The sequence below is a fragment of the Equus quagga genome, chromosome 1 (assembly GCF_021613505.1).
Source record: "Equus quagga isolate Etosha38 chromosome 1, UCLA_HA_Equagga_1.0, whole genome shotgun sequence".
In the NCBI taxonomy this organism is placed as follows: Eukaryota; Metazoa; Chordata; class Mammalia; order Perissodactyla; family Equidae; genus Equus; species Equus quagga.
The window spans coordinates 186,841-200,565 of record NC_060267.1 but is presented as its reverse complement, the minus strand read 5'-3'; the positions used below and the strand labels follow the sequence as shown (position 1 = coordinate 200,565).

Sequence of the window (13,725 nt, the reverse complement as noted above, 5' to 3'; positions counted from 1 at the left end):
TTTAGTTTTAGCTTGAGAACATAACATTCTACTCAGCTACGTGGCTGTTTACTAACATACTAAAATTAATAATTATGGGGGTTTTTTTTACTGTACTCTGAAACCTTAGCAAAATATTTTATCTTCCTTGTACATGCTAGTGACTTTTTAAAGGCAGTGAGTGAATGGTCCCTCAATTCTTAGCATCGCTGATTAAAAGTTAATATTTGGTAAAGGCACCAAGCTATCAATGCTGAAGTTGGCTGGCTGAGTGCAGTGGGTGTGGCCACTTCGATAACAGGAGTAATCCAGATTTTAAAAAGCTCACAGGTGAAGAGGTCAAAAGATACAAACTTCTGGTTACAAGATAAATAAGTCCTGGGGCTTAGCGTGGTGACTAGCTAACAATACTGTGTTGTATATTTGGAATTTGCTAAGAGAGTAAATCTTAAAAGTTCTTATCATGAGAAAAAAAATTTGTAGGTGTATAGTGACATGTTAACTAGACTTGTGGCGATCATTCTGCAGTGTATACAAATAGCGAATCGCTATCTTATGCACCTAAAACTAATGCAATAAAAAATGATAAATAAACAGAAGCTCATTGTGTTCCCTCGAGATGAACTTTAAGTGTGCAGACCTGGTCTGAGGTTGGAACGGCACTGGCGCTGATGTCCGGGTTTGAGAGCGGGCCATTTTTAAGTCTACCTCCAGTGACTGTCTCTACAACTCTTAGCTGGTCGGATGGGACTCCAGCACTCAGCCTTTGGCCTCTGAGGTGCGGATGGCACACTTGGGAAACGGTAAAGAAACAGAAAAGTAAAAACAGAATAAAATCTAATTACGCGGAGTTTTGCGTAAAACAAAAATTGATTGAGTTCTGCCCAAAGTGGCTTGTTGTTTCCTGTGCCAGGAACTACTGTGCAGGCCCAGCAGGAAGGGTGCTCAGCGCTGGGTCACATTACATCCTTGTTTTCTGGTTCATTTCACGTATTTAATGCAATCCGAGAACCTGCAAGAGGAACACATTGAAGGAAGGAATAGGCTTTTTGTCTTGTTTTGTTTTTTCAAGTTTCTTTGAATCAAAACATTTGTTGTTACAAGATGCTTATAGTCCCAGAGAAGCAGGACTCCCAGAGTCGCACGGTGAAGACATTTCTCTTTGTCACGAGACTCAAAGCAGGACACACAGTTGAGTTATGTGTTTCCTCTGCTGTCCTACTCATGTAACTTTAAACACGAAGAATTACAACCATGCCCGGACGGTCAAATCATTTTGATTCATATGAGCTTTCCTGGGGTCTCTAATCTGATAGAGACCCATGATGTTGGGAGGTGGGGCGAGAGGAAAGGAATGCGTCTAAGATGTAAAATAGCGATTCATTTGTCAAGCAGAAGAATGAGTTCATTTGGCTGCATTGCTTGAAAAGTGTGAACTGAACAGCTGGGTTTCCTCGTGGTGGGGACGCTGCTCCTCACAGGCTGTCTGTTTTCCTCTACAGAGACCTCAGCATGAACAACATCAGCCAGCTGCCCCCGCACCCCCTGCGCGGCCTCCGCTTCCTGGAGGAGCTGTGAGTACCACTGTGGCCGTGGGACGGCCAGTCAGCGCTGGACGCGTTCTGTGTGTGTGTGCCGCACTTACTTGTGGGAACCAGATAAAACAAGGCAGAAAAGCTGTCAGCGCCAGCAATTTTGGCACATGAGGAAACACTTAGTTGGGAGGGAAAAAAAGAACGGCTTATGATTCTGGAAATCAGCTTATAAAAGAGTTTACCATTAGGATACAACTTTCGAAGGTGAGACTAAGCCAAACAAATGAAAATTTTAAAACAAAGGCTGTTTAAAAAAGCTGGATGGCTCTTTGGAAATGGTTAAGCAGCAGGATATTAAAAGTTTGAATATTGGTTCATGTTTATTAAAATAGCAAGTAAAGCTATAATCAAAACCAAAAACTGCCACGTGGTTCGGCTTGTGACAGGAGAATTGAATACATATTTCATAGCACCAAAGCTTCTTGTCCACGTCACTTTTAATTTTCAAAATTTAAAAATTAAATTTTCCTATTTACATTTCTGTAAAAATTCACTATTTTCTTACTCTTCCCTCAAAGCTTCAACAGAAAAACATGAAATCCACAGAGGACTTAAAACTGGGCTCTCCCAAACTCACTGTGAAAAAATAAGAAGAGAGCTAAAATTAGTTAATCATACACAGAGGAATTTTGATTAAGCCTAGTAATCACTTTCCAGAAGATGAAAAAGAACTATGTAAACCCCAAATCTGCATTTAAAAACCCACTTGATCCTTACCCTTTTGAGTGAGAGGATGGAGGGCGTGATGCGCCATCACAATCTTCACGAGAAGAGTTTGGCACCATCGGTTGAGTAAATCCTCTGACTGTTGATTAAAGGAAGTGTTTAGGCAATGACCTCTTTTGAAAATACTTCCTTTATAAATCCCAAAGTCAGAGTCCAGCTGGGGCGTAATTTAAATTGTTGATGCACCACTCGGTCCACCCTTGGAGGTGCAAAGAATGCTCTGTCACTACCAAATTACATGTTTTTGTTTCAAGAGGATAATATTCTCTAACTTCTTCCCTAGATTTTTATCTATATTTATTTTTGATGGCCTTATACTTTTAACAAATGCTATTATTTTACTACTGAAATCAGCTGGATATGCCCAGACTGTCACTGAGGGGGTTGTTGGGGAAGCTTAGATGAGTTTCTGTCATTCGAGGATGGAGCTTCACTCTGGGTTTCAGACGCCTCTTTTCCCCTCTCCCTTTTCTCTCTGGCCATTCCCATTGCTAGAACGTCAGCTTCTCCAGGGTTGGGAGTGTCGATGAAAATAATCCATAACCAATGTATAAATGAAAATTTGGGTGAGTTTATTCTGAGCTAAAATGTGAGGACCATGGCCCGGGGCCCTTCTTCCTGAAGGAAGAAGGGGCACCAAAGAAGTGGGGTGAACAGAGTGGTTATATACCCCCAAAGAGGATGTTTCACACAGGATTGAAACGTCCCTTTTACAATAGTCGTGAGACTGCTCTGTCGGCACAGCGATTGATGGAAACAGCAGGTAGGTCTGCTGTCTCGGTGGACACAGCAGGGTGGCAGGTCTGTTGTCTCAAGCTGGGTGGTCAGCGGTGAGCTGGGTGGTCAAAGGTGAGCACAGCAATCAGTTCCTAGCCTAGGGAGAGATGCTTATCCTTAAGGAAATGCCAACGTGGGGGGAAGTTGCGCCTTTATCTTATGGGCATTTGTTCTTGCCATAGGAAATGTTTAAAGCAGATATACAATGCATGTTCGATGGCCATGTCAGGCCTTTTTGGAAAAACAAAGTCAGGCCAAATTAGATTTACACCAAATGGCTTCCTCAAATATTCCAATATATCCTATTGCTTGCCATTTCTATTTGTCAGGAACATGTCTGTCTTAGTCACAGCTGGTGTGTAATAAATAATCTAGGGGCAAGCCCCATGGCTGAGTGGTTAAGTTTGCATGCTCTGCTTCAGTGACCCAGGGTTTGCTGGTTTGAATCCTGGGCACAGACATGGCACTGCTCATCAAGCCATGCTGAGGAGGAGTCCCACATGCCATGACCAGAGGCACTCACAGCCAGAATATACAGCTATGTACTAGGGGGCTTTGGGGAGAAGAAGAAGAAAAAAAATTTTTTAAATCTATACATTTTTGATGAATGAATGAATGAACTAATGGGAAAGCCAAATGTGTAAAAGGAGCCTCTTATACAAGTGAGTCGCATTAGAAAAAAGTAACAGATTTAGTTAACATTAGCCAATATTTTTAAATATTAGTAAATTTCAAATGCCTGGATTTTTTTCTTATTTACATCCTTCTCACCCTCCCTCTTCCACCATAATTAATACACAACACTTAGTCTCATTTGCCCCCGTATTTCTAAGACATGCATTTCCTATCCTTCTTTCTTTAATACCCTTACAATATGCGATGGCAAAAGGCTCCCACTCTCCCCATCACACACTTCAAGGTTAGGCCACAAACTGAATCAATAAATAATTCACTTCCCCAAGGACTTTGTTTAAAAGGCTTCCTCTCTCAGTGACCCAGCTCATTCAAAGTAACTCCTCTTTCTTTGAGGTGGAGGTTAATTCTCTTCCAAGGCCAGTTTTTTAAAAGATAATTGAGAAAAATCAGGAAAAAAAAGGGGGAGGCAGGAAACAACCATTTGAAAATGCTGTTTTTCTGTATTGTCTTATTTTTATGTTTCTGGAAACTCCATCAAGTATCTTGACCGTGGAGTCAGAACTTCAGAAGTAGAGACCTTTTACGGATCATGCACTCGGTTCTGGACTTCTCACTGCTGAGCTGGCCGACTTGCTGAATTTAGCATCAAGACCATTTTCCTAAAGATACTATGTGTTGCATCTGACTGATGTTTTGAAGTCGTCATTATTCATTTAGTGGCCAAAGGGGATAGTATTTGTAGGACCTGGAAAAGTGATCAGCTCTGCTTGGTTTATTCCTTTGTTCCCAAGCCTGAATTTAGGGTGTTGTGTTTTTCTTTAAAAAAGTACCTGCTTTGGAGAACATTTTGAGTGTGTTTTTGTTATGTTTCTGATTGTCCTGTTAGACTAAGCTACGTTCAAGTCTACATTCTCTTCTAGAGTATTAGATCTTTGAAATAATAATATACTGTAAGTATAACAGTAATAGCTTACTGCGCCAGGCACTGTTCAAAGTGCTTCACACACGTTATCCCACCTAATCCTCTCAACAACCCCATCAAGGTACATGTTATTATTATTCCCAGTTCACAGATTAAAAAAAAAGCTGAAGTACAGAGAAAATAAGGACCTTCCCCAGGATAATGGAGCTGGTAGGTGTTAGAGCTAGGGTTCGGAAGCCGTCTCTGCGTGTGCTGATGCCATGCTGTGCAGAGAGGAGTGCTGGGATCCGGAGCAGGCGTCCGGGCTCTGCCATTTCCCACCTGATGACCCTGACGTCCCTGGCCTCAGAGGGAGCGGTCAAGCTGGCCTGCCTGTGCTCTGAGATGTTTCTGAGGATGACTGGAAGGAGGATGAATCTGGTACATGCATACAATGCATGTATAACGCGCTGTATTAGTAAAATAAAAGCAGCCCCAGGAAGATTCTGGCCTCCTTTGTTCCTGCTTGTGAGCTTCGTTTTGCAGGCCCCCGGGGATGCGGGCCTGTGAAGGACTTGCTGTTTCTGACCACCAGCTTTGAGGGACGCAGGCGCCGGCACAGCTCATTCTTCACCAGACTTCATCACCTGAGCAGCAGCCACGGTTCTCTCCAACGGGGTCTTCTCCAGTCTGTCCATTCAGAGGCTCCATGTCTGTGTTTGCTCTTTGGACAAATAAAAGATCCTACATTTCATCAGAGAGTGGGTCAGATGTAGGAGCTGATGACAGACTATGCCCAGTGCTGATCTACAAGTTCCAGACTTAGATGGATGGTCTGATTAAACCAGAGGGAGAATGAATTTTTACCATTTTAAACAGTCTAAGTTAAAGGCCTTTATTTCTGAGTAGTATTTTAAAATTTCCCAGATTCGAATACTATTGGAATCAAATACTTGATTCAGGAAGGAAGGTGAGAAGCTCTAGGGAGATCTGTTTTCAAGTTACTGTTGTTCCCGAGAGCTGTTTGCTCATGTTGTGGTTGGCCTTGAAGAATCTGTCCAAAATTAGCAGATGTCTGTTAATGCTGATGAAATTTGTGATGAGAGACCACCCACCTTCCTGAAAGCAAGTGCCGTGCGCCCTCTCCTTCCTCATCGTGGTGAGAGCCGTCTGTGGGTCTTTGAGATTTTTTTCTGAAAATAGAATGACGTGACGATGAGAGAACTTTGGTGAACTGTAACTCGCAAGTTGGATTGTGTTAGGAAAATGAAAAGCCCTTCATGTCCGGGAATGATCGTCCCACTCCTCATCCTTGTCACAGTGTTCAGCCTCCGGTCTTCATAGATCTGGCCCTAGATCATGAATGCTGCCTCCTGAAACTCTGCAGTGTTATCTCACGGCAGCTACTTTGGTTCTCTTCCAAACATCTATCCATGAGGCCAGATGTAGACGTTTATCTATGGCTTGTCTTGTATGTGCCCTGAAGGTGTATGTCTGTGACTATCTCTTTCATTCTGACAACTAGGCACCCTCTGAAAGTTCCCTACCCCTCTGCCTCCTCCTCTTGTTCTCCGCAGCTTTCCTTTCTCCTCCAACTCCTGTAAAATGTACATATTCCCTAATTTCTACACTTAATTTTAGTGTCTCCTCTCTCATACTCTTTGGTTCATTCGCTCAACACATGTTTGTTGAGCCACTGGGAAGCTCACAGGACTTGCTAAGTTCACACTCGTTCAACAAGTTCCCACATTAGGGAGCTTACAGCCTGGTGAGGGGGACAGATGACAAGAAGGGAACCAACCCCTGTAAGATTGCTGATTGTGACAAGAGTGATGAGGAGCACAGACGTGGTTAGGTAGAGAGTAAATAAAGAGGGGCGACAAGGAAGGAAAGGCTCTCTAAGAAGGTGACATCTCAGTGGGGATCAGAAGGAAGCATGGTGGGTGGCCCTGAGAGCTGGGTGGAGAGTTTCTGGCAGGGGAACGTAGTGGGCAGAGGCCCTGAGGTGGGGAAGAGTGCCATGTCTGTGCATCTGAACAATGGGTGGCTGGAGAGAGAAGGAGAGGGAGGGACATGGGCAGGGTTGGGAGGAAGGCAAAGACCAGATCATGCGGACCAATCAGACTGTGTGTGCAGTTCAGATAAGGGCAACGGGAAGCCACGGAGCTTCTTGTGGAGCTAGTGAAGTAATAGGATTTGTGATTTTGGAAGATTTCTCTGACTTCTGTATGCAGAATAGACTGGGAATAACGAAAGCAGAGTGACCCATTGGGAGAAGGCTGCAGCTGTCAGGGAAGGAAACCCACGACTTGAACTATTTCTGTTACGCGGATGACCCCCCAGGTCTGCATTTCTGGTTCAGATCTCTTTTGCCTTTTATTGCTGGACGAGTGGTTCTCAAAGTGTGTTCCCTGGACAGCAGCACTGGCTTCACAGGTAAGCTTCTTAGAAATGCAAACCCCAACCCAGTGAGTGAGAAATTTAGGACTGGGCTCAAGAAACCGCCTTCAACATGCTGTCCAGGGGGTTTTGATGCATGACAAAGTTTGAGGACCACTGCCCCTAAGTCAGTGGTTCTCGAATTTTAGTGACGTCAGAGTCACCTGGGTGCTTGTTAAACTGCACGTTGCTACCCCCCCACCACGGTCTCTCTGGCAGATTGGGGTGGGAGGGAGGATGCCCGTCCTGCTGGTCTCAGGACCACACTGAGAATCTTCACTCCCTAAGGGACACGTCCGCCTACCCCCCAGTGCTCTAGAGCTCTGCAGGGGCAGAACCAGATTCATCCACACCCCCCAGCAAGCTCCTCCTCCTGCCTTTCCTGCTGGCCATCGCGTTCGTATTTCCCACACCTGTGATTGCTGTGTCTCTCACTCCTTTTGTGTCTGTCATTCTTCCTCTCACACTCCTGTATCAGCCAGTTTCCAAGTCCTAAAGTTCTTAGTTCCATATTGTCTTTCCATGTGTTCACTCTGTTCCATTCCACCTGCTTCAGGTTCTCATTGTCTCCTCCGGATAACTGTTGAAACCCATTGAGGAATCCCCTCTCCTAATCCTCCAACGACTAGTGAATGAATCATCGTCCTGGGGATGGAGACCACAAAGAGTCTCCAGGTGACCTGTGGTGTTGAACTGGGCAAATCGTTTCGGAATCTCCCATCTTGAATCTGCATTAGAATCACCTGGAGCTTTTTTAAAACTACTAATTACCAAGGCTTATTCCCAGCAATTCTCATTTAATGGGTCTCAGTGGGGCCCAGGTTCATTCTTTTAAAGCTCTGCAGTGGGCTGAGACCCGCTGGGATGTGTGGAAGATTCAGAGCAAAGGAAGACAGTCAGGGACTCATCAGGTGACTGAACGTAGGGACTGAAAGACGTCTGAACGTGAGACGTGGTTCTGAGTAAGGCTGAAGGATTAGGAGCCAGGAGACTTGTGGGGCAGAGTCAAGAGAAACGGGGAATTCAAGGGGAACGACTGATATTTTGGAAGCAAAAGGATGTCGGGTTCTGGATATCCTAAGTGTAAGGTGCCCGCAGGACATTGGAAATGTCAACAATACAGTGGAATGTGGGTCTTGAGCACGAGGAGTCTGTTCTAGAAATAACGACTCGAGAGTTGTTTACACAGAGGTGGCTGGGCAGATGAGGACCTTGAGAGAGGACATAGGCTCTGTGTCCCAGGGTGGGGCTCGACCCAGATTAAAATCACCTGGGCTGCTTATTAAAAATGCAGATTCCCGAGGGACTGGCCCCACGGCTGACTGGTTGAGTTCGTATGCTCCACTTCGGCAGCCCCGGGTTTTGCTGGTTCGGATCCTGGGCGTGGAAATGGCACCGCTCGTCAGGCCGTGCTGAGGTGGCATCCCACATGCCACAACTAGAAGGGCCCACAACTGAAAAATATGAAACTGTGTACTGGGGGGATTTGGGGAGAAGAAGAGAAGAAAAAAAAAGATTGGCAACAGATGTTAGCTCAGGTGCCAATCTTTAAAAAAAATGCGGATTCCCAAATCCTTTCCCCCAGAAACTCTAATCCACTAAATCTGTGTTGGGGCCTGGGGATCTGGACTTTTTATGCCTCGCATGGTGATGGCAATGCACACTAAAGTAGACAGAGAAGGTGTGACGACAGAGGCTTGAGGAACATCTGTGTGTGGAGGATGAGAATTAAAAAAGGGTCCTAGTGGAGAGGGTGGTCAGATGGTATGGAATCTGAGGGCAACCAGAGGACCTTGAATAAGAAGAGTGAGCAACAGTTTTCTTAAGGCCAATACCTCAAGTGATGCAGCCAAGCGTCCTTGTATTTTTCCTTTTTTAGATTGGTTGCTCCTCACCAACCTAAGCTCCAGACCAACCTACTTTTAACCAAAGTAATAGTTAAAAACTCAAATTTTGGAGTCAAAATGCTATGGTTGAAGCAAATTCTCTTGTATAAACTTTTCTACATAAGCATGAGCAAATAACTTAGCCTTGCATAGGCCCACTTTCCATCTGTAAATGAGGAATAATCGTGTCATTGTTTAATATGATTTTTATAATAATTAAATAGCACAATGTATATAAGGAACTTAACATTGTGCCTAGCACTTATAAATTGTTTAATAAAAGGTAAATACTATTTGGATGCCCAAAAGCACTGTAGGTGGCAAATTAAAAGTACTCAAGTCAATTGCTGAATTAAATCTGATGCGGAATGAAGAAGGAACATCCTTCAGCTTTTCTGATCTGGGTATGTAATGACCAGCCAGCCATCTTGGAACAGTTATGTCAGACCTGAGCAACTGCAGCCCTTTGGCCAGCTGTTTTTGGAAACAAGATCAAATGATCAATCAATAACCATTGATTCAGCTCCCTGCTCTGGGCAGGCAATAAGATTCTTGACCTTAGAAGCCTATAAGTGAATCAGGTAGACTACATATAAAAGAGGAGAAGGGGCCGGCCCAGTGGCACAGCAGTTAAGTGTGCTCATTCTGCTTCAACGGCCCAGGGTTCACAGGTTCCGATCCCGGGTGCAGACATGGCACTGCTTGGCAAGCCATGCTGTGGTAGGCATGCCACATATAAAGTAGAGGAAGATGGGCATGGATGTTAGCTCAGGGCCAGTCTTCCTCAAAAAAAAGAGGAGGATTGGCAGTAGTTAGCTCAGGGCTAATCTTCCTCAAAAAAAAAAAAAAAAAGAGTAGAAAATGAACCTCTATAGACAGCATTGTGTAGAATATGTCCTACAGGGAAGCTGACTGTGGACTGAGGTCACTAAGGAAGACGTCACAAAGGAGCTGGAAACTGAATGTCGTTAGTCTGTGGTTAGAGAAACCATAGGGCCGTCCGCCCACGGCAGGAGCTCCCTGTTGACCTGAAGAGCTCCAGTATTCAGTTCAGTGCTCTCTTAGCCCTTAAACCTTGATATCCGAATGTTTTTTATCTTATCTAATAATGAAAACAAAATTTAATATGGTCGTAAATACACAGGTTAAGAAAGGATGATTTTGGCCTGGATTTGACCAATTAGATATGCTTAACTTATTGAGGGAGGTGCGTAGATACCGCAGTTTTTGAAAATCTCGATTTCTTCAGGCATATTAGGAAAGACTTTTTTCTCCAATAGGGAAACAGTTGATGGAATGTCGTCATTCTTGTGTCCAAGGCTGCTGAACAGACTTCAGCAAACGTTACCGAAGACGAATGACGGAGAGTTAAACCCTAATGTCTGGCCCTTGCATCCAGCATGAGTGTCTTATAGGAGAAGACGATAGTACCAGAAACCTGGAAATAAGCTGGCATCATCAGATCTTCAGATTGGGAGAAGGGAAAACTGGTCCTGTGAAGCCTGATGTCTGCCCTCACCAAATCTCCAGAGCAAACTAATTCAGCAAGTGTGAGCGAGTGCCTCTGCATCTCATGTGCTTTGTAAAGGTTGGAAGATGAAGCAGTAACTTCAGGAGCCGGCAGGAAGTTGCTGAGTGGTCTGAGATATCGTCTTTAAATCATAAGGATCATCATACTCAAGGTCATCCTGCTCTGATCACTTAAGCACTGCTGTAGCTTCCATGCTCCGGAGGAAAGAGCAGGTTACATTTAAATGAAATCAGCAAAGGGACAGAGGCCATGTCTTTCATTTTGCCTAAAGCATTTCTGAGTTTTCGTGTCTTTATCTACAAAATGTTGACCATAATAATCTCTGATGCATCTACTGATATAAAGTATGAGAAGGTGCTTTTAAAATGTTAGTGACAGGGGCTGACCTGGTAGCACAGTGGTTAAGTTCACACGTTCCGCTTCGGTGGCCTGGGGTTCGCCAGTTCGGATCCTGGGTGCAGACATGGCACTGCTTGGCAAGCCACACTGTGACAGGCATCCCACATATAAAGTGGAGGAAGATGGCCATGATATTAGCTCAGGGCCAGTCTTCCTCAGCAAAAAGAGGAGGATTGGCGGTGGATGTTAGTTCAGGGCTGATCTTCCTCAAAATAAATAAATAAAATATATTAGTGACGTGATAGAGAAGCCTTTTTTTTTTTAAAGATTTTATTTTTTTTTTCCTTTTTCTCCCCAAAGCCCCCAGTACATAGTTGTATATTCTTCGTTGTGGGTCCTTCTAGTTGTGGCATGTGGGACGCCACCTCAGCGTGGTTTGATGAGCAGTGCCATGTCCACCCAGGATTCGAACCAATGAAACACTGGGCCGCCTGCAGCAGAGCGCTCGAACTTAACCACTCGGCCACGGGGCCAGCCCAGATAGAGAAGTCTTAAAATAAACAAGAAGAAAAAGTGGAGTGGAGGGAGGATGAGGGAGAAAAGCATGAGGGTGAGCAGGAATTGCACGTGTGACATAAAAACAACTTTAGGGCAGAAAAAGACCTTGGGGAAGAACCCTATCATTTAAAAAAAGTGAAATGAGGCCCAGGGAAGAGAGGTGACCTGTGTTAAGTCTCACAGCAAATTAGTGGTGAGAAGAAAGAAAACTAAAAAGGGAAAGAAGAAAAAAATACCTAAGAGTTAGAAGTCAAAAGGGTTCTTGCTGGGGCTGGCCCAGTGGCGCAGCAGTTAAGTTCATGTGCTCCACTTTGGCGGCCTGGGGTTCGCAGGGTTGGATCCTGGGCACGGACCTACACGCCGCTCATCACGCCATGCTGAGGCATGCATCCCACATACAAAATAGAGGAAGATGGGCACAGATGTGAGCTCAGGACCAGTCTTCCTCAGCAAAAAGAGGAAGACTGGCAACAGAAAGGGTTCTGCAAGATCTGACGTGGGAGGTCTGGTAGCACTCACCAGGCCTCTCCTTAGTCTGAAAGTGCTCCTCTGCCTTTGGAACTGGGCCGAGGGGACCATGCTGGACCACGGCCCCCTGCGCAGGAGTCTTCCCAAGGGTCCCCATCCGAGAGCAGGGTCAGCACCCTCCGTGCTCGGTGCTCACCCTTATCCACCCGGCTCTCGCTCTCCAGGTCAAGGTCCAGGGGAGAAATCAGGGCCACACCTGCTTGCTTTGCTCTCATTCCTCCATTTTACGAAATGAAGCCACCAAAAAAAAACCTTGAGGTTACTTTACTTTAGAGATTCAAAGAAACATACATTCTCAAAATTATTTTAGTTTGTTGTTACAGCACCGAAACATCTACTTATTTGATTTATTCGAAGAGGAATGTGTCTGCTGTAACTTAATGATTTTTTTTCTTTTTATGGCAGTTAAGTCAGTACAACTAACAATGGTGGGACAATATGAGTCTTACATGTGGAGCTGTATCTTTAAGGATAAAAACTTTTTCATATCACATAAAAAGATATAAAAATTTTTCTTAAGTTGTATCTCATTTATAGAAATGAAGATGATGAAAGAGATATTCCCATGAAATAATTTTAGAAACAGGGAAAAAACAAACAACAAAACCTCTCAGCCACACGGTGTGTGGGTCTCTGGTGGACGAGGCTGCAGGCGTCCGTTAGTCCCCGTCCCCACGGGGAAGCTCCCTGTGCAGTGCTCACCGTTCGTGAACTCATCTGAAAGTCTTTTGTTCCCTATAGTTCATATATGTTTAATTTTAAAGTGACTGAAACCATCCCACATGGTAACGACATAAGAAGGGAGGATGCAGTGATTTCCTTAAATGGTCGTTTTTGTCAACGAGATAGACCTTGCACCGCCCTGCGAGCAGCTCATAGTCCGTCGTGACTTCCTCAGCTCTCAGACAGACTCCCCTGACGACACAGGCCACTGGTCCCACAGTGAGTTCTGACTCACGGGCTCTGGAAGTCTTGCCCAGAAAAGGAAAGCAATTCGTGCGAAGAGCCGTGCCTCAGGAAATGTGACAGAAAGACATTACCCCTAATAATGATTTAAACTAATAAAATAAGTAAATAAAAAGTTTGCCGTTCTTCCTGTTTCCAAAGTCAGTGTCCCAGGAACCATCATGCAGCTTGAAAGCCATTTTAAGGCTACGTTCCAGAACTCAAAAATAAACTATCGAAGACATGGCTGAGCAGGACTGTCAGGGACATGCGGCTGAAAGGAACGGCCACCAGTCAGTCTGGTGGATGAGCTAAGCTGTCAGTGCTCGTCAGCCGAGCCTGAGTCTGTCAGTTCAACGAGCGACTCTGCTGTGCAGTCGCACGCAGTTCACTGACCTCAGTGTGGTGTAGAGCCCTTCGGATAACTGGTCAGATGCGTGTGGGTGACATATAAGGAAGCCACCAGTACAGAGTGTTGCTTGTTGGGCTGCCTATGCTTCACCTCGAGCCCAGTGCTTGTCAGGTGGATTCTTCTTTCTCCTACACCAAAGCCCACCTCTAGCCACCACCACTGGCTGTGCCACACCATCGCCCCCCGTTAGAGACACCAGTGCCCTGGTTTGAACAGCTCCCGCTGCCTCCTGTGCTTCTCCTCTTACCCCCAAGGTCTGTTCTGCTCATTAAAGGGGGCCCAGCAGAAAGACCCTTTTAACACAAGTCTGATCACGTCACGCCCTGCTCCAGGTCCTTATCGTGGCCTCCAGAGCCCTGTGTGGTGGCCCTGCATGCTCTCCAGCCTCCCCTCCTGTCCTCTCCCTTCCACTCCAGCCTCCCCTCATGCCCTCTCCACTCCTCTCCAGCCTCCCCTCTCCTCTCCAGCCTCCT

The 13,725-nt window shown here is 45.2% G+C and overlaps 1 protein-coding gene across 1 annotated transcript in view; it reads left to right on the top strand.

Moving 5' to 3' along the window:
- LGR5 (leucine rich repeat containing G protein-coupled receptor 5) overlaps positions 1-13,725 on the top strand; it is a 116,707-nt gene that overhangs the window by 52,352 nt on the left and 50,630 nt on the right. Inside the window, exon 2 of the mRNA XM_046671633.1 lies at positions 1,482-1,553. Coding sequence (XP_046527589.1) covers positions 1,482-1,553 — 72 coding nt within the window. The remainder of the gene's footprint in view (positions 1-1,481; positions 1,554-13,725) is intronic.